The sequence below is a fragment of the Pelophylax lessonae genome, assembly GCF_965119305.1.
Source record: "Pelophylax lessonae genome assembly, chromosome: 1".
NCBI classification, from domain to species: domain Eukaryota; kingdom Metazoa; phylum Chordata; class Amphibia; order Anura; family Ranidae; genus Pelophylax; species Pelophylax lessonae.
The window spans coordinates 299,663,261-299,685,330 of NC_138768.1; the positions used below are offsets into that span (position 1 = coordinate 299,663,261).

General features: G+C 44.3%; 1 protein-coding gene across 1 annotated transcript in view; it reads right to left on the reverse strand.

Moving 5' to 3' along the window:
- Positions 1-17,919: 17,919 nt before the first annotated feature.
- The window catches only part of LOC309543291 (aldehyde dehydrogenase family 3 member B1-like), a 47,566-nt gene continuing 43,415 nt past the window's right edge, over positions 17,920-22,070 (reverse strand). Inside the window, exons 9-10 of the mRNA XM_082242748.1 lie at positions 18,757-18,860; positions 17,920-18,122 (exon numbers count right to left, since the gene is read on the reverse strand). Of these exons, the coding sequence (XP_082098874.1) occupies positions 17,933-18,122; positions 18,757-18,860 (294 nt within the window). The 3' untranslated portion in view covers positions 17,920-17,932. The remainder of the gene's footprint in view (positions 18,123-18,756; positions 18,861-22,070) is intronic.

Consider the following 22,070-nt stretch of genomic DNA (forward strand, 5'->3'; position numbering starts at 1 on the left):
GAGCCTTTAGCATAGAACCCGTAATAGAGTAAGAATGACGGGCAAGAGACTCCAGCCTCCTGCCCGTAGCATCCCGGAACACCGGGGTATCCTCTGCAGGAATCGCAGTGGACCTATACAAAACCGCCACCGCGTGATCCACCTGAGGTGGCACACACCACCGCTCATCAGAAGCGGGCGTGACAGGACAACGCAGCTTGAACCTACTTGGTACAGCAAAAGGCTTGCGTATATTGCACCATTGTTTCTTAACAGTGCGCTGAAAATCATCAGTGCAGGGAAAGACCTGCGATGTCTTGCGTCTTTCTGCGTCCCATAAGCTGCCAGGGCAGCAGGAGGACATGGTTCAACCCGTAAACGCAGTGTTTGCTTGATAGAAGCAACCAATTCATCCATGAGTGCAAGCTCTTCAGGCGAGCCAGGGGGAGAATTATCCACCCCTTCTACCCCGGACCCCACAAGACCCAGGGAGGAACGGGACCCCGATAAGGAGACCCCAGCTATAGCAGCCCCATCACCAGCACCCTCTGATCAGAGGAGATTGAAAACTCTGGTTCGTTGTGTGGATTGAGCAGCCACAAGCATTAGCACCCGAGCAGCAAGATTAGACACAACCGCAGCCAAATCCCCCCCTTGGGGGGGAAAACAGCCCTTGGTCACCCACCAAGTGGTAGGAAATCCACTTCCCTGAGAATCCATTGCCCCAATGATAAGCCGGAAAGTAAAGGGTTAACTGCCCCTTAAACAAGCACGGCGAGCGCTGCCCACCGCACACACACACTGGCACAATTTTTACCCCCACCGGGAGAAAAAGGCTCAACACAGGCAAGGATAAAGGGATAGGGAGGTAAAAACCTGTAGAGACCATCGCTGCTGCTGCCGCCTCGATCGGTGCACCCAGGGAGAGGAAGCGATGCAACACAGGGCGCTCCATGAAAGCCTATGGAAGGCTACAAGAAAATGGCCGCCCGCAGTGATACCATGCGGCGGGAGCGAGCGTTGCCAAAATGGCGCCGAAACCGCCGCTCCTCCACCTCAGCGAGGTGGACTAAACACAGCATAGCATGTAAAAACATGGCGGACCGCCGCAGCGGTCGCTGAAAGTGCCCCAAACATGATAATAATCATGCCCCACAGCACACAGCCGTTCACACATACACAAACTGACACAGACAGTGCAGCACAGCCCCCCCCTCCTTGCAGCCCACAGCATGCAGCCAGAGAGACAGGGATTTCAATAGTGTGAAACACAGGCAGGGTAACACAGTCCCAGACTGATACCCCCCCCCCAACAGACAGGTCCCCACATAGATACACTTACCTCCTAATGGCGTGGGGAACCCGCACAGGCGAACAAACCGCTGCGCATGAGGCAGGGAGAGTCGCATCCAGGACGCAAAAAATCGGGGTTAAGAAACCGCACAGCGTCCAGTGAGGTAGCCACCTCACCAATCATCCCTGCACCGAACAGGGATGGGTCGTTCACTGTGCCAGGAGCGTTACCTGGCTGAACGCTCGATGGCAGGCTGGGAGCCACTGACCCACAACCTGCGACCAGGGGGATCAGCCCGAGACCCAGCCCGCACTAATCCTCTTCATCAGAAGAACTAACTAATGCTGACAAAAAGAACAGCTAAGTAAAGAGAGAGAAAAAACTCAAACAAAAATCAAAAAAGAAGATAAAGGCTGAGACAAAATGCCCCAGCATAGAGAGATCCAGCTACTCCTGACAAGCTAGACATTGAAACTGAAGCAGGAAACAGGAAGCAGGAGGGTATAGACTGAGGGGACCACCCCCTGGGGTGGGGATATGTTAAAAGCTTTAATATTGACATATTCTGTTGCCTAGCTACTCCTACGGAGCAAAGTCTAATACCCCATTGTGACGAATATGAAGATGGCGGCGACTGTCGGAGGACGTAAGAGAAAAAAGGATTTCATCTCCGCATGCCTGCTGGCAAGCTTGAATAACATGCTATTTTCCTTTTTCTTCCGTTTCCCCTGCCATCACCCTTCCTCCCTCTATCAGCTCCTGTAAGCCCCCCCCCCCCCCCCCCCCCTAACTACTATCAACTTATATCCTCTTCCCTCATCATAAACACATGGTTTTTCTCTAAAGTGACACATTACTAAATTTTTTTTTTTAAAAAGCTTTTAATGAAGGTATCTACACGTTTCAATTTAGTTGTCTTAACTAGAAAAAAAATAGTCATGATATAGTTGCTTTTAAAAATTTTCCCAAGGAAGAGATCAGAGAAGATGAAAAATGTATATTGAACACATGGCAACAAAAAGCCATATCAAACACCACTTATCTATACCAGATAAGCAAATATAGGGTTTTTATGTCCAATGGTAGACCTAGTGCATGGGAGTGAAAAAAAGATAAGAGAAAGCCAACATCCCAATCGAAGGAAAGGGGGTGCCTCCAAGTGGGACTTTTAGAGCCGGTTCACACTGGGGCGACTCAAAGTCGCCCCGACTTTGAAGCCACCCCGTGCAGCACGACTTAATTGCGGCTTGCAAACAACTTCTCTAATAGAAGTCAATGCAAGCCGCCCCCAAGTAGTGCAGGAACCTTTTTCTAAGTCGGAGCACCTTGAGTCGCTCTGATTAGAACAGTTCCATTGCACAGAATGGAGCGCTACTTTTCAGGCGACCAAGTCGCCTGACAAGTCGTGGCAGTGGGAACCGGGACTTAAAGAGGAAGTAAACCCTCCTTTACAACTTGTACCTATAGGTAAGCCTATATTAAGGCTTACCTATTAGGTACTGTGAATATCTCCTAAACATGCACCGTTTAGGAGATATTTACTTTGCATGCAGCCAGTGACATCACTGGCGCAAGCACTCCGAAGGAACAGCTGCTCGTGCCGTTACCGTCGGTTCCCGTGCGCATGCGTGGGAATGACGTCATCGCGGCTCCAGCCAATCAGATGGCCGGATGCCGCAAACCCGGAAGAAGGGCGACAGAACATGTCGCCCATGGACAGGTAAGCGGTCGGCACTGCGGGGGCTTCGGTCTTAGAGAAGTATTTCATAATGAGCTAGTATGCGATGTATACTAGCTCATTATGCGTTTCTTTCAGATGTTCGTTTTTAAAAAAAAAAGTGGTTTACAACCTCTTTAAGGGCCTAGAAAAATGTATTTAATCTAGTAACCGTAAAACAATTGAAACAAGAGAGTGCAAAAGTACAGAATTTATATTAAACATTGGTGTTCAAACAAGCTGATGTAAAAAGACAACTGCTTAGAGCCAGAGAAAGGCAAGCCACCTCAACATGGTGTTTAGTGACAGAGGTACAAATAAAACCCTACAAAAAGCTCCCAACGCGTTTCAGAGCTTTTATTTCTTCAGAGGTGATGGATTAGGGTACAATATTTCTTACAACCAGTGCATCCAAGACCCAAGCATCAGCTTAAGAATTATTAAACCAAAATAAATGGATTTTTGTAAAATCTTACCGTAAAATCCTTTTCTCTTAAGCTCATTGACAGACGTAGTCCTCCTTGATTAATATCAACTCGGGTTATACTGCCCTCTACAGGAGTAGGACTAGACAGGAAAGAAAACGTTCTGGCCACACCCTAGGGGCAGTCCCAGAGGGTATATCCTCTCACTTCCTGCTACAGCAAATCAGTTATGTCACAAAGCAGTGTTTAGAGAATTTAACCCAACCCAACTCAAAAACAGAGGGGCGGGTACTACGTCTGTCAATGAGCTTAAGAGAAAAGGATTTTACGGTAAGATTTTACAAAAATCCATTTTTCTCTGTCGCTCATTGACAGACGTAGTCCTCCTTGATTAATATCAACTCGGGACGTCCCAAAGCAGTGCCACAAATGAAGGGTGGGAAGATGGAAATCAAAATCCAATCTAGAAGGCCCAACCGGTGCCAACTAGAAGTTTAAAAGTCTCAAACAAAAGATGAGACAACAGAAATTCCAACGGAAAAAAACCCTCGAGGTAGACCACCGGTCTCCTCAAATTGTGGTCTGCAAAACCTTGCGGCCAAATGAGGCATCCACCGATGCCATCACATCAACTTTATAAAATTTTGTAAAAGGTATGCACCGACTACCAGGTAGCCGCCTTGCACACCTGGACCACTGACGCCTGATGGCGGTAGGCCCAGGAAGTACTGAGCGCTCGAGTGGAGTGCGCCTTAACAAGGAACGGAGGATTCCGACCCTTAATAGAATAAGCCTGTACCACCGACTGTCTAATCCATTTGGAGATAGTCGCGGCAGATGCAGGCAACCCCTTTCTGGGGCCATCCGTGATCACAAAAGTGAATCCGTCTTACGGAACGATTCCGTAGTCTTCAGGTATACCCTGATTGCCCGCACCACATCCAAGGAATGCAACGCACATTCCCGAGGATGACTGGGCTTAGGACACAAGGAAGGTAGCACAATATCTTCATTCAGATGAAAGTCTGAAAACCACCTTAGGAAAAATGGATGGCTTCGGATGAAGAACTACCTTCTCCCTATGAATCCCCAGATATGGGGAATGACACAATAATGCAGCCAGTTCTGACACCCTGCGTGCAGAAGTGATAGCCACCAAGAAGGCCACCTTCTGGGATAATGTAAGCAAGGGAATCTCCCTGATATTTTCAAAGGGAGGTTTCTGAAGAACCGACAACACCAAATTAAGATCCCAGGGTGGTAAGGGCGCGCGCAACTGGCGAAGCCAAGTGCTGCACCTCCTGGATGAAATTCCGCACCAAGGAATGAGTAGCCAGAGGCTTCTGGAAGAAGATTGCTAACGCTGAAACCTGACCCTTGATAGTGCTCAAGGATAGTTTCTGCTCAACCCCCTTTTGCAGAAAAAAACAAGATTCGGGTCACCGAATAGGTACGTGGGGGAAAACTCCTACGATTCACACCACGCAATGTAAGCCTTCCATGTGCGATAATAGACTTTGCTGGAAGTCGCTTTTCTTGCTTTAATTAGAGTAGGAATAACTGAAGCTGACAATTCCTTGTCCTTCAGTACCTGGGTCTCAATGGCCAGGCCGTTAAAGCCAGCGACTGTAAAGCACGATGGAAGATCGGTCCTTGAGACCGCAGATCCTCCCTGAGAAGAAGTCTCCAAGGAGCATCCGCGACTAGTCTTGCCCAAGTCGGCGTACCCGGCTTGACAAGGCTAGCCCGGAATTACTGGGATAACTGGAGTTCCCTCCACCTCTATCCTGCGGAGAAATCTCAGCAGTAACTTGAGAAGGGGGAAGACATACAGTAGCTGATACTTCCCCTACGGGGCGCTCAGCGCGTCTGCTGCGTCCGCTAGAGGATCGCGGGCGTGAGCCCTGTTGAGCCAACAGATCCATCTCCGGGGTGCCCCAATGAAGGGACAGCTGGAGAAATACTTCTGGATGAAGAGACTATTCCTCTTGATCCAGAATCTGACGGCTGAAATAATCTGCCTGTCCACCCCCGTGATAACTATCGCGGAGAGAACTGGAACAACTGTTCCCCCAATAGGAATGTTGGCTACATCTATGGCCGCCAGGGCACTCTTGGTGCCCCCTGGTGATCGACATAAGTCATGACCGAGGCATAGTCCGATTGGATCCGAACCGGGCTGCCCTGGAGCTGCTCGGTCCAGTAAATCAGACAAAGTCTGATCGCTCTCAGTTCCAACACATTTATCGGTAACCTGGAATTTATCAGAAGAAATGACTTCCCCTGGCTAAGCATCGGAGACTGAAGCCACCAGACCAGAGCCTCCCTGGTCCGCTCGCTCAATCGGATCCGATTGTCCAGGGAATCGGAAATTCCGATTCCATATGAGAAGAATCTCCTCTTTGGAGAATTCGGGTATGAGACTGGGCAAACGGTACTGCCGCTAAAGAGGCAACCATCAATCCCAGCCAGTTGACGGACAGTAATATCCGAATCATGACTGAATCTTCTGGAGTTTCTCCGCATGGAAAAACACTCTTGCCAAGGATGTATCCAAAATTAGGCCCAGATAGTTCAGTCTCCTGGTGGGAACCAGGGATGATCTTTGGGAAAAGCAACAAAAACGCTGATGTCCTTCGAAGATGGGGATATGAAGATAGGCACCCTAAATGGCTATGGACGCCAGGAAATCCCCCTGATGCAGGGAGGCCACCACTGTATGGATGGACTCCATCTCTTCCAAGACCAGAATTGCACGCACCGTATAAGGTCAAGGGTGGCGACAAAAGAAAACCAGAAAAAAGTATAGCCCACTGGATTTTAGCAAGACCAAAGCGGGGAAAAAAGGGCCGCAGAAGACCAAATGTCATATCTCAGTGCGGTCTGTTGCCTAATTGTTCCACCAAAGTGTGGATCTGTAGACTGCAGCTTCAAGCAGGACAGCTGTACATGGCAACGCTTGAGGAGCTGCAGAGATCCACAGCTCAGGCAGGGGAATCTGTCCACAGGACAGCTATTATTCATGCACTCCACAAATCTGGCCTTTCTGGAAAAGTGGCAAGAAGAAAGCCATTGTTGAAAAAAAAGCCATAAGAAGTCCGGTTTGCGAGAAGGTATGTAGGAGACACAGCAAACATGGAAGAGGGTGCTCTGGTCAGAGGAGACCAAAATTTTACTTTTTGGCCTAAAAGCAAAAACGCAATGTGTGGTGGAAAACTAACACTGCACATCACCCTGAACACACCATTCCCACCGTGAAACATGTGGTTGCAGCATCGTGTTGTGGGGATGCTTTTCTTTAGCAGGAACATAAAAGCTGGTCACAGTTGATGGAGCAATATACAGGGCCATCTTAGAAGAAAACCTGTTAAGAGTCTGCAAAAGACTTGACTGGGGCAGAGGTTCACCTTCCAGCAGGACAACGATCCTAAACATACAGCCAGAGCTACAATGGAAGGTTTTAGATCAAAGCATATTCAGGATGTTAGAATAGCCCAGTCAAAGTCCAGACCCAAATCCATTTGAGAATCTGTGGCAAGACATAAAAATTGCTGTTCACAGACATTCTCAATCCAATCTGACAGCTCTTGACCTATTTTGCAAAGAGGAATTGGCAAAAATGTCACTCTACATGTGGAAAGCTGGTAGAGACATCCCCAAAAAGACCTGCAGCTGTAATTGCAGTGAAAGGTGGTTCTACAAAGTCTTAACTTAGGGGGCTGAATACAAATGCATGCTACACTTAACACATCAATTTAAAAAAAAATTGAAAGACCTTTTCCTTTTCCAAAACCGAAATAGTCCTGGCGCTGGACCTCCAGACAACCACCTCTAGAGGTACTGGAACCATAAACCACACTCGTATGGTGATGGAGGCAATGATGAGAAATAAATCTTGTGATTGATACCACACCCGGTGCAGCCAATCCATAGCACAGGATGAAGATGTATACAGTAAAAAGACTAAAAGGAGGGATGGCGCATAGAGGTGGTGTATAAAGCTGGACACCACTGGATAGGAACACAGTCAATGGAATGTAACAGTTAAAAGTTTATTAAAGTTACCAGATAATAATGAACCAACAACCGGTCAGAGTGTCCTGAGTGTCACATGAAGGCGCTGTAGGGGTCCCACTCGGTAAGATGGAAATTGGAAGACCACTTGGCCAAATCCTATTGGGGACAAGGAGTGGATCCTGATGGGAAGGAAAAGTGGGGATGGAAAGCAGCACGGCGTGTGTGTGTCGGCCGTAACACAACCGCCGGACCTCGCATCACTTCCGAGGACCGCGTCACATCAACGTCAATAAGCCACGCCCAGAGCCAAGCACAGACCGACGTGGAACACAAGCTTCTCGTTGCCGTGACTATATGTTTCGCGCACATGTGCTTTGTCAAGTCCACACTCTGGGCATGGCATATTGACGTTGATGTGACGCGGTCCCCGGAAGTGACGCAAAAGGTCCGGCGGTTGTGTGTTACGGCTGACACACCAGGCTGCTTTTCATCCCTGCTTTTCCTTCCCATCAGGATCCACTCCTTGTCCCAAATAGGATTTGGCCAAGTGGTCTTCCAATTTCCATCTTACCGAGTGGGACCCCTACAGCGCCTTCATGCGACACCCAGGACTCGATGACCGGTTGTTGGTTCATTTTTATCTGATAACTTTAATAAACTTTTAACTGTTACATTCCATTGACTGTGTTCCTATCCAGTGGAGTCCAGCGTTATACACCACCTCTATGCGCCATCCCTACTTTGTCTTGTCAAGTGGTATGAATACTTTTCAAGGCACTATCTACAGCATCAGCGTTACTATAGGTCTACCATCCTAATTGCATTTGCTATTGCTATATAATCTTTGCAGCATAATTCCAGGGAATTTTTGCAGCACTGCAGTATATAATGCAATTGCCGTTGGTCTTAATCTGAAGCCTGACTTCTGGCACATGTGGGTTGGTTAGATCCTCCCTGTAGTGCTAGTTTGGTATGATGGTGTGTTGTGTGCAACGGGCCGGGGTGTAAATACACGGCAGTTGGTCCTCAGATGAAGCTACGCTTTAGGTTAGTTCCCTCTAATGCTTCTGCTTTATGGTTTTAATTATGCAATTAGTTTCAAGTGACCACACCAAAGAGCTATACAGTGAGACAGTGATGTATATATGGTTTAAGTACAGAGTGCTAGCCTAAAGGTTTATATACTCTAGTTTTTTTTTTTTTTTTTTTTAACACTACAGCCACCTGCTCCATGTTAAAATGAGCATGGAATCAGCAGTGGTGGTTAAATCCTTTATGGGAATTTTAACCAGTTAGACGTGGTTTGACAAAGTACAGATACAGGCATAATCATGCACAGGGCTGGACCCATCAAGAACAGAGCTCTAGAAAAGTCTTCAAACTGCTCATTTGCTTGGGTCCTTGTTAGCAGGATTATCCTCCCGGTAGAGTAGTCATCTTGTTAAGGCAAAGCATGGCTGAATCCAGAGAAGGAACGGACCATTTGTTAAAATCTCACCAAACCGATACAAAGCCAGCAAGCACCTGGGGGGGACAGACAACTTAGAAATGGGGGGGGGGGGCGGCACAGCGATAAAAGGCTTAAGAGTCTTAAATGACCCAAGGCTAGCAATAGTAGAAGCAACAGGCTGGTCCTTTGACTTAAGTATTACACACTGCATCAGTAAGAGCCACAAAGGTGTCCTTGGGAGTAACACAACAGACTGCAACCTCAGGGTTCAGTCAAAGATTTCCGCAACTCTACCAGTCTTTGTGGCTAATGGTGCAGAAGCTACTAAAGGCCATGACAGGTTAGGTACAAAATATGCTACAGAAGGTATGGGAGAGTTTGTGACCTTTACAATCAGAATCTATTAAAACTGGGTAATTTGGGCTATAAAGTCCCATATTACTGTGGTAAACACCTCAACTATTGGATATGGAAAGGTTGGGAGACAAGGATTTCGGGCACTAAATTTTCATAAAATTGCTTTTTATTAAACAAACATTTTAAAAACATCTAATGATACAAGCAGATGAAAGAAATCTACATTGAACATGAGACCAGAAAACGGTCGACAGTATCAGATATAATCTTGCATGAGGTGCTAGACCTTCATATAGTATAGGAACAGTTGTGTACAGAACAAGTTGTATTATGCATACATCCAATGTAATATACTTCAAAGCAGACAGAAGCTGCCGGCGGACACCTCGATGCTCAGGGTGCCAGTCAGCAGAGTCGGCCGAAGTTTACAGTAAATATATAGTATACATTACTCATGACAGTTTGCTCAACATGTTTCGCCTTCTCGGTGAAAGCTTCGTCTGGAGCTTAGTAATTGTTTTGTCTGTGTAAAAACATAAGTAATTTTAAGGAAACAGAATATATTGTTTACTACATATTCCATAAATGAGAATAATGCATTTTATATGTGATATACAATGTCAATGTAAAAGAAAAAGCATTTCACACATATGATATTACTGTTCTAGCCATCAGGGGGGAGGGGGCTCGGTGGGTAGGCAAGAGGATAGCCATTGGGACACATGTGGGGACACACACCATATGAAATAGATAACACTATTTTTTAGGCATCAGTATATATACATGATAAAGAAAACATATCTGTATAGGATATGAACATACCTGTACAGTGTATATTCTGAACTTTTTTGGTACTGTAACGAGGAGGACTAAAAGACGGTCACTGAGCTCATAAATGGGGGAGCCGATGTTCACAAGGAGTGTAAATACAAACGCTCCTGTGTGTTTGTATCTAGGTTGGATATAGAAAGTGCGCTAATTATAATATATCAAACCATTATCGGTAGAAAATAGCCACACCCGGTGCATGTTGATACACAGATAGGTGAGGATAGAGTTGTTTGTATATAAAAAAGGAAAAAACCCATTGAAGAAAGATGCATGGACATATACCAATCACAGGGAGGGAGCTTCTACTTTATGTCATCATATACCGCAATAGTTAGAGGTTTTTATGAGAAGAGTTCCAAAAGAGTAATTGCCTAGGTATAGGTCGCTTGTATGGTCCCAAGTCTCCATACAAGCAATAACATAGGATACATTGATTCCCTCATATGAGGTGCAACATTATTCAGCCTTGAATGTATAGTGGATTAGAAGAATTGCTTCTAATACCGCATTACTTTCAATGAGCCCAGCGGTGGTAGTCAATGCATGTTTCAAGATAGTTGGAAAATCACCAATAGTTACATACGAGTGTATTGGGGGCTCACTAATAATTAAACATGCTCACCGATCCTGCAGAATACTTTGTTAAGATAGAGGTAAATTAAACCTGCCTTGTAAGTGGCAGACACTGTTGAATTGAGAAAGGATTAAAGACAAAGTTGTAAGTAAAATGGTGTGCATAATCCAAAAGATAGCGAGGATATAAGTTTGTCGGCTTACCCTGTTGAGCCAAATTCCGTCATAGATGTCCTCCCCGGATGGGGAACCGCCGCCATACTCGGACGCTTGTATGGCGCCCTTTTATGGCGTGGGTCCCGGGCGGTTCGTCAGAACGACGTCGCCACCCCGGCCACACCCCCCGGAAATGACGATGCGGCGTAGACGGAAGTGACTCCGCTACGGCCACTCGTAACGCTCCGAGAGGTTAGGTCAGACTCTCAGAGCTGACAGGCTCCAGAAAGTCTGATCTGGTGCCACAGGAAACGATGCTCCTGGGAGCGGAAGTCCACTGTGGCTTACCAGGCCGCACATATATCACCGGATTGGCTGAAAACTCTAGCGTCCCACAGCGCCCCCAGAGGTTACTAGCATGGCACACTTAGATACAAAGCATCTGCAAACACATAATAACAAGAATACATTAATCTGAGTAGTAATTACAGAAAAAAAATATATACATCAATAGTTAACAGAGAGTGATGAAAACAAGAAAAACCAAGAATATAATAATATATTATATTCTAAAAGAAGAGAAAAGAAAAAAAAGGATAAACAGAATATGTTAATAAGGGAAAAAAGAAAAAAAAAAAGGGAATGGTGTATCTAGCACCCAGGCAATTTGGTGCTTAAAAAATGGAAGGATTAGAGCTGTTAGGCCCAAAAATTGAAGACACTACCCTCAATAGCTTTTAAACATATGAAGAGCTGAGTTTGGAAATTATGATTCTCATACATATCAGAGAGGCATAAGGTCAGCACATGGACATTCATTGGGTTTCATATGATGCGATAGTAATTCTTCTAATGATAAGTGAAAGATAATTAGGGGTAAAAAGACACAAAGGGGGGGGGGCCGGGGCTAAAAAAGAAAAAGAAACAGGGGGTGGAAAGATGGTCACGCCAGGCAAGCCGACACCCATCCCACCCTCCACAGATGACAAATAGTAACGACGGCGGAAAAGAGTTTTATCTTAAATCATTAAGAAATGCATAATTTACAAAAATGACTTATAAGATTGGGTTTCATTCAAACCCGGTCTAACGGTGGCATTGAGACGTTCAATCCAGATGGTTTCCCTCTGGAGAATTCTTTTGTCCCAGTTGCCACCTCGTGGGTCCTGGGGAATCACATCCAGGACATAAAAGCGTGCTTTTTTTTTGGGTTGAATCTGTGGTAGAGGTCTAGGTGCCTGCTCACGGGCGTGACCATCTTTCCTCCCTCTGATATGTATATATGGTCATTTATCCTCTGACGGAGCTCTCTAATTGTTTTCCCAACATAGAACATGCCACATGTACAGTGCATGAGATACACCAACCCACGAGTGTCACAGTTGGCACGAAAGGTAGGGGAAAAATCTTCCCCATTGGGTAGAACAAAATGGGAACCCTCCTTAACCCATGGACACATGGCACAACCACGGCATCTATACGTACCCCTATTAGTTGTTTTGGAATTTTTTATGGGTTGGTAGTGGCTAGCTGTTAATTGATCTCGTAATGATCTAGTACGTTTAAATACAATTTGTGGGTATGGTCCCACATATTTGCTCGTGATTGGATCATGACTGAGTAAATGCCAGTGTCGTTCAAGGATGGTTCGGAGTACATTCTGGTGGCTTGAAAACTTAGTTATGAGTTTCACCGTGGGTAGTGTATCTCGATCTTTAACTCTAAAAATCAGACTATTCCGATCTTGTGAGAAGGCTCTATTGTATGCTGTACGTAAAAGGCGTTTACTGTAGCCACGGGCTTTTAAGCGTTCACGTAGTGAGTTGGCTTGAGTTTTAAAATCTCTATCGGTTGTGCAATTACGCCGAAGGCGTGCGTATTGGGCATAGGGAATACTGCGTATTAGTGCCGCTGGATGGGCACTTGACGCATGCAATATTACGTTACCCGATGTTGGTTTACGGTAAAGGTTCGTGGTCAGTTGGCCATTTTCATGCTTCAATACCGTTAGATCAAGGAAATTAACTTTTGAAACGTCTACAGTACATGTGAATTTTAAATTGAAATTATTAATGTTTAACGCCTGAACAAAATCATCAAATAGCTGTCTAGAGCCTGTCCAAACTACAAACACATCGTCTATGTAACGATACCAAACCGCCACATGTGTAAAAAACTTTGATAGAGTCTCATCTGATGTAATGTGTCGTTCCCACCCCCCCAGGTACAAGTTGGCGTAGGCCGGGGCACAACAGGTGCCCATGGCCACGCCTTGCACCTGGAGGTAGTGGGACCCATTGAAAGTAAACCAGTTGTGCTGCAGGATGAACAGGAGTAATTTCAAAAGGAATTCACAGAAAGGCCATGTATGGTGGTTCTGTTCATAGAGGAAGGTGCGTACTATCCCGACGCCCTGCTCGTGAGGGATGCTCGAGTATAGAGCCTCTACATCCAAAGTCACGAGCAGGGCGTCGGGAGGAACGACCATATCCTCAATCATTTTTAAAAATTCAAGTGTATCCTTGACATAGGATGGTAAACGAACAACATGGGGTAATAAGAAAAAGTCTATCAGACGGCTAGCATTTTCCGTTAAGCTTCCAATGCCTGATATAATAGGCCTTCCTGGGGGCGTGGTTAAGTTTTTATGAGTTTTAGGGAGGGAATAAAATGTAGCTTGTCTAGGGAACTTATTGTTCAGATAGTCGTAACAATCCTTATCAATTAACGCTGATTGATAGGCACATCCAATTATGTCCAAGTATTGAGCCTGATATCTCTTCGTAGCTAGCAGGGAAATCTTTTTGTACCAGTTCTTGTTTGTAAGAATATCTGTACACATTTTTTCATACCCTACCCGGGTCATTAGTACAAGGTTACCACCCTTGTCCGAGGGCTTGATAACAAGGTCCGTGTGGTTTTTCAATCTATTTATTGTTTGTATTTGTTGCTTGGATAAGTTGTTTTGTGTAGATGGAAGTTCACAGTTTTTTATTTCTCCTATAACCGATGTTAGGAAGGCCCAAATATTTGAATTTATGGTTAAATCTGGAAAACTCTTTGATTTAGGTTTAAAGGGAATTTGTCTCTCGTTATGAGAGGTGCTAGGTGGAGGTTGGCTGGAGGATTGGGATTCCGAGGGATCCCCTTCCTCCAGTAGCAGGATTAGGTCTCGTAAAGCACGGAATTCTTGCATTGTGTAGTTTTTTATTTTTTCAGAGATTTCTTTATCTTGTGCAGTTCGTTTACGTTCAGGATCATAGATATGTTTGTATGTTAGGTTCCTAGCAAACATATAAATGTCTTTTATTGTGTCATATTTGTCCAACGAAGCTGATGGACAGAAGGTAAGGCCCAGTTCTAACACTTCCACCTCTTGTGAGGATAGTTGATAGGGAGTGAGGTTGATAATAGAAAATTTTAAGTGGGTAGATTGAGTGTCGTGTTCAATTGAAAATTTGAAGTTTGTGCCTGTGATGCTGAAAAGTGAGAATCCAAGGTCGTTTGTCTTTGTGTACCTACATAAGGTGTGGTGGTTGATAGTGTATTAGTCAGCGGGGCAAGCGAACTTGCTCCTAGGGATGAAGTGTGAGGGTTGGGTGGTCCAACAGGTGAAGGAGTGATGAGGTTAGTAGTGGATGGCTCTAGCATTTGTATAGCTTGAAGGGCCAAACCACCAAGATATGGATCTTGGGTGTCCAGGGCCTCATGTGTTGTGATATTGTTTAGTTTAGATGTGGGTCCAACAGGACCAGATCCAGATATGGGGGGCTGGAACTTGGACCCTTCATCCGGTCGTTTTTTAGAGCGTGGTGTGTACGTACCATTCTCTTGTGGACCACGCTTTCGTGTGGTTGGGTCAGTTTTGGGTCTTGTATCCTGATTAGATCTTGCCGATACCTTAGATCGGTCAGATTGCATGGAAATTGAAGATGAATCCGATTCCCAATCGGTTTCTTTATGTCCTGAATTAGATGGATGGCCACGAGGGCCACGTGGATAGCGAGATCGTCTAGGACCATTAGGTCCTGGCCATCGATACGCATATCCTTCCGTAAATGCCATTTTGTCTTTAAGAAATTTAGTTTGTTTTTTACATATAATCTCTTTATTTAATTTGATTCCATAGTCCTTTACCTCTTTCCACCTAGATTCATACTGTGTATGTTTTTTTAAGCCTTCATGTTTAGTGTATAAGGAGGAAAGTTCTGCATCTAAAGTGGCCAAGTCAAGTCTATACTGGGACACCAAAAGCTGACATAGATCTGTACTGCATTTTGTTAGGATGCGTTCCCAAAGTGTCTTAAATTCATTTGATACATTGTCAAATGACGGGAAAAGATGGATGCGTAAGCCCATAGGGCATACATTCGCTTGAATATATTTTATAAAGAATTCGATGTGCCAGTATAGGTTTGACTTTCTTTTGATTAATTTTTTGACTGTGCCTATATATTGATTTAGGCTAATATCATCTTTGGCTGGGATATTGCATGAGGACTCGATCTCACTCATGAGGCCCGTCCAGGCATTACCCACAAACTCCATGATGTCCTAGGTATTATCTCTTATCCAATTTGCACATCGATTGCTTATAGTCCGTATATCTATATATTTGGTATTACCAAACACATCAAAGAAGAGGGGGAAGAAAAAGGGACAGGGAAAAACATAACAAAAGGGGAAAAAACCAACCAAGAACCCAATAAACAACTTTCAATGAAATAGGGCCAATGACCCAAAAGGGGATAATTAATTGAAAAGTGTTGTTGCGAGGGGTGTCTTCAATCCTTCCATATCATGATAATGTACTTATATAAACATATATCAAGTTGATATTAGTTAATTAATCCATTATAATAATATTGCTGCTTGCCATTATCCCAAATGGCTGGTGCTTCCACCTTAATGTCGAAATTTCCAAAAACACATGACTCACCAGACAGCAGCAGTCTGGGTCATTATATATATCATCTGAAGAGGGCCCTATCCTACATTTGAATTATTGGATATGGAAAGGTTGGGAGACAAGGATTTCGGGCACTAAATTTTCATAAAATTGCTTTTTATTAAACAAACATTTTAAAAACATCTAATGATACAAGCAGATGAAAGAAATCTACATTGAACATGAGACCAGAAAACGGTCGACAGTATCAGATATAATCTTGCATGAGGTGCTAGACCTTCATATAGTATAGGAACAGTTGTGTACAGAACAAGTTGTATTATGCATACATCCAATGTAATATACTTCAAAGCAGACAGAAGCTGCCGGCGGACACCTCGATGCTCAGGGTGCCAGTCAGCAGAGTCGGCCGAAGTTTACAGTAAATATATAGTATACATTACTCATGACAGTTTGCTCAACATGTTTCGCCTTCTCGGTGAAAGCTTCGTCTGGAGCTTAGTAATTGTTTTGTCTGTGTAAAAACATAAGTAATTTTAAGGAAACAGAATATATTGTTTACTACATATTCCATAAATGAGAATAATGCATTTTATATGTGATATACAATGTCAATGTAAAAGAAAAAGCATTTCACACATATGATATTACTGTTCTAGCCATCAGGGGGGAGGGGGCTCGGTGGGTAGGCAAGAGGATAGCCATTGGGACACATGTGGGGACACACACCATATGAAATAGATAACACTATTTTTTAGGCATCAGTATATATACATGATAAAGAAAACATATCTGTATAGGATATGAACATACCTGTACAGTGTATATTCTGAACTTTTTTGGTACTGTAACGAGGAGGACTAAAAGACGGTCACTGAGCTCATAAATGGGGGAGCCGATGTTCACAAGGAGTGTAAATACAAACGCTCCTGTGTGTTTGTATCTAGGTTGGATATAGAAAGTGCGCTAATTATAATATATCAAACCATTATCGGTAGAAAATAGCCACACCCGGTGCATGTTGATACACAGATAGGTGAGGATAGAGTTGTTTGTATATAAAAAAGGAAAAAACCCATTGAAGAAAGATGCATGGACATATACCAATCACAGGGAGGGAGCTTCTACTTTATGTCATCATATACCGCAATAAACACCTCAACTAAAAGAGCAGAAGATTAGCTACATCCAACAGAGACAAGGGAGGACGCCAAAGGAGGAAAACACTTCAGCAATAGGAGACAGCATGCCTCTAGGTTGCAGACATCAGCACCATCAATAGACAAGTTGAAAGCAGCCCCCGAGCAGTAAGCAGAAAGTGCCCTGTGTCTAGAATGAAGCCTGTTGAGGCCTTGGTGTGGTTAGGCAAGGTACAGGCTTAGGGGAAGTGGCAGAGCCTCAGTACCCACGATAACTCAGGCAGCTGGAAGGCGATTGCTTACTTGTGCATTAGTTTTAAGGGAAAAGCGGTCTCATCTCCTCTGGTAAATCTCTACAAAAGCATCTTAGTTTGCTACCCAAGGAGCTGGGGGGGGGGGGGGGGTCACAAATATACAATACTGTTGCTGCTGCTTAGAATTTCCTGACTAGAAGCCTGATTTGCATCTAAAATGGTATTTTTCTTTAAAAAAAAAAAAAAAAAAAATTGTAATTATTCCATGTGCTTTTATATGAAAAAAAAAAAAAAAAAACCCTAAATGATATCTATACAAATCAGGAAAGAAATAAATGCAAGCACACCTGTTTAATGAAAACGTAATACTTTAATTGAAAAAAATATATATAAATTAGAACTGTACACAAATATAAATAAGGGATGCAAGCATCTCAGGTGCTAGAACAGTCCTCGCCTTTTAAAAGCCAAGTACATGTTTGGTTTTAAAAAAAAAAAATAAGGATAGTGACAGTACATGTAAAGCCATACAGTAAGAGAAAGTGAGAAGATCAAATCCAAAAAGGGAAATATCTGTGCCTTACATTTCTGTCATTAAGTTTGGATTTTCCATCTTCCAAGAACTTTGTTTATGTATAATACCCATTTCCCTCCCCAAGTCCTTAAAATCAGTCTTCCCAGAGACTGCTGAAAAAATGTGCACGTGTGACATCTGGACATAAAAAAATAGAATACAAAAATCATGCATACATTCACATGCCTACACAGGGCACTGAATGTAGTAACTAAGTGTGTGGAAAAGGTGCTCATATTTTTTTTCTGGCAATGTTCCTACAAAATATTGCACCAGCTGTTAGTTCTTGAAAGTGAGCTGGCCCATTGCAGGAGATGAAGCTGTTTCTCAGCATAGGGGGGGTATCTGAGATAAGTAACGCACTCGACCGCAGTGTTCCGCAGCAGGCAGGCACGACTGTGTGAGAAGGTATCAAAGCTGAACTTGCCACCATAGATTCCTACTCCACTGTTTCCTGAAGAAAAACACCACATGTCACAAAGCAAGAAAGCAAAAAAACACAATAGATTAATTTAAGGTTAGCCCTAAACCTACAGAGAGGTTTGTTAAAGTGAACCTGTCCTCCCCCCTTCAACTAGAAAAAAAAAAAAACAAAAAAACAAAAACTAATGCAGACACCACATCTACAGACTGACAAGATTCAATATACAAGGTCTTGTTCTAGGGTTTAGATATACTTAAAAAAAATAAAAATATGCCATTTAAAATGTAAAACTGATTTTTTTGTAAAAACTAAGACATTAAATATTGAAGACAGTGAAATTACATTTCTAAATATCCGTTGTCATTTTTCTTTAGCCTCCAGCTATGAAAAGGTTTCCATTGTGCAAAAAGTATTTGTATAATATTGGTCAATACCCTTTGAGGATTTTTCCCAACTACTGCCACAAATATATTAGGTCATCAGGCAAAAGGAATAAAATAGAATTCTTATTTTAAAAAAAAAAAAAAAAAATTATTATAAGAAATATCATTGTTGACCTGTAATGCAATCTCTAACCATGCATTATTCCATTAGCAGAAGAAAACCTTTATCCTGTTCTACTAATAAGTATTTTGTCTTAACAGTGTTTAAATATACAAACCTATCCCACCACATGGCAACCGTGTGTATAGACATTGAATCATGTTGTCATTTGAACAGAAGCTTCCACTAGATGTTTTCTCCAGGACTTCTGCAATGACCTTAAAAACAAGAAACACAGACTGATTGTTTCAGAAGCAAGCAAAATAATGGTACATGGTACAAAAAGGGCAGCCAAAAGCAACAGGCACAATGCTAGCATCCTTTAACGGTTACCAGTTTAGAGTTGGAGTGTAGCTTTTTTTTTTTTTTTTTTTTTTTTTTTTATTATTCCTCGCGCTCTGGCGATACCTCACATGTGTGGTTTGAACAGCGATTTCATTCGCGGCTCGACTTCCGTATAAGTTTTTTTTCGTGCCGAGCTAATGTAAACATCCCTTGTGACACCAATATGCAGTGACAGGTACTCTTTATGGAGGGATCAAGGGTCTAAAAGACCCTCCACTACACTTTCATGTATGCAAAACGCAGAAAACTGCGTTTTTGCATACAGCCGTCTTTTAAATCTGCCGCCTTTTGCAGCAGAGTAACCCGGAAGTGACGTCATGGACCCTGCCTCCGGGTTACGTAATCGGAGACCCGATCAAAGCCATTTCCAGCTTTGATCGGGACTCCATCCAGCCGGCGGACGCGCCGGCTGGGTGCTCGGGTCTCCTGGTGGGAAGGGAGGCCGTTCAAAGTCACAGAAGGCGGCGGGGGACGTCCACTCCCGCTCACCCGGGTAACGATCGAGCAGCTCCCGAGCCGCATCGGTCGTTACTGACGGAAAGCCAACCGTTGGCTGTAAACCACTGTACCGGGATGGTGTCTCTAGCTAGAGGCATCATCCCAGTATAACACAGCAAAGTTTGCCAAAGTAGCCGTACGTCAGTGATTGTAAAGTTTTGTTTTTTTTAGTTAAAAATAGCAAACGTTCTACTTACGTGCTCTGTGAAATGGATTGCACAGAGCAGGCCAGATCCTCCTCTTCTCAGGTACCTCTCTCCTGTTGATTGCCCCCACAGCAAGCAGCTTTCTATGAGGGCACATGAGCTGAGTCACAGCTCCGTGTGTCCATTCAGACACTGAGCTGCAGCCCACCCCCCATTCTCTTATTGGCTGACTCAGCCAATGAGGAGGGGAGTCCCAGGCAGCCGAGGCACTGCTGCAACATCGCTGGATCTAGATGGGGCTCAGGTAATGGTTAGAGGGGGCTGCTGCACACAACGTTTATCTTAATGCATAGAATTCATTAAAAACAGTTTTAAACCCAGCTTAAGCCTAAGATAAGGCTTACCTATAGGTAAAAAGAATATGTTAAAATGTGCACCATTTAGGGGTTATTTACCCCTCCATGCAGCCGCTGACCTCAGTGGCTCATGCACTCTGAAGGTCCGTTACACCATGCCAGATCTTCTTGCCAGAACCAAGGGCTCCCGTGCACATGCATAGGAGTGACATCACAGCTTCGGCCACTCACAGGCCTGGAGCCAACGATCCCAGAAGAAAGGACGGGAGACGATGTTAGCTCTCAGCGGTGAGTGGGCGCCACCGGAAGGGCTTCATTCTACGGCAAGTATTTGCGATGCATACTAGCACATTATGCCATTGGGTTTTTTGGTTAGGCGTAGCTTCATCTATTAAAGCCAGGAACCAAAGTATAAGCCAAATTTATGAAGCCAGGGCTTGTCCTAATAAATTCAATAATTTTAGGACCTTCGGTGAGACTGCCTCTGCAGCATTTGTTTTTGTATGGTCTATGTATGCTACAAGATTGTGATAAAGGTGGTGAGTTATTCTAAATAGAATGAGGAATGTATTCAAAAAGGTGAGTAAGATATGTGATCAAAAACTAGTGAAAGGATGATGGCAAATGCGCGCTCACCTTAAGCACATTAAGGTGACCTGTGATACATTGTGGAGGTGGCTTTTTTGAGCACATTACAACACAAAAATGTATTTAGAATCACCATATGTCACTGGTGGATGCAGTGATTGCATCTGTGCGCGAGACCCTGAAGATGGAGGATGTAGCTGAGGCTGCGATAGAGATGCAGGTGCCCTTTGGCACTCACAAGCTATCCAGAGTGGCAAGAGTTTCCTTTCCTTGCCTATTTTGACAGAATTGGCGCTAAAGAGTGGGGATGACCAAAGCATCCCCATGGGGTCCCCAAGCGCTTTACTAGGATTAACTCCCATGGAGGTGTCCCTTCTTAAGAAGTGGACTGTGCCACCGGTAGTGGACCCTCCGGTTTCCAGATTAAACAAGGCAACCATGATTCCGGTTGAAGAGTCCCTGGCCTTTAAGGATCCGGCTGACCAGAAGGCAGAGGCTGTGGCCCGCACTATGTACACTCTGGCTGGTTCAGCAATGAGGCTGGCATTCACCATTGCCCTAGTTGTCGCAAACTGTGACCAAGTGGGCAAAGCACCTAAGCCGTGACCGGGAGAGGGGGGGGGGAGGAGACCAGGGGCCGCAGTTAATTTGTGATGCCTTGCCTCTGTTTTGGCAGTGGTAATTTGGCATGTCTTTTGGCTCAAGTGCTAGTCTGCGGATCACACTTCAAAAAAAGGCCTTGACTGTCTTTTTCAAGGAGACTGACTGACCTGTGGACAAGGCTTCTTTTGCATGAAGGTGCACCCTCACCCGTATCGGAGGGGATGGGGGACCCAAGGACTTCCCGGGTGCAAAGACAAGTAGGTCCACAAAGTCATTCAGTCCGGCTACAAGATAGAGTTTCACTTGTGTGCCCCAACAAGGTTTTTCCTTCCAACTTGCGACTGTCCACAGACCGCTTACAGGGCCTGTTGGGGCGGTACAAGACCGGTTCAGACCTCGGAACATTTTCAGGGTTTTTACTCAAACCTGTTCACAGTTCCCAGAAAGGAAGGCAAAGTGCATCCAATCCTGGACCTCAAGGCACTAAACTGCTTTGTGCGGGTACAGAAGTTCACAATATAGTCTATTCAAAAGGTAGTGGCATCCCTGAGTCAGAGGATTTCCTGGCCTCTTATCGATATCAAGGTTTACCTTCACATTCTAATATGTGCCAGTCACCAGCGTTTTCTCCGCTTTGCTGTGGGACAGGAGCATTATCAGTTTGTGGCGTTACCCCTTGGTTGTCGCATCTGCTCCTCGGGTCTTCACAAAAAAGCGTTAGCCCCAGTGCTAGCTTTGCTACGCCAACGAGGGATCATGGTACTGGGCTACTTGGAGGATCTCCTTCTGTGATCGGAGTCTCCCTCTGCTATTGTGGAGAACCTGGAGATCACAATATGAACTCTGCTGGAGTTTGGCTGGATTTAGAATTTCAGAAGTCTGCCCTGGTTCT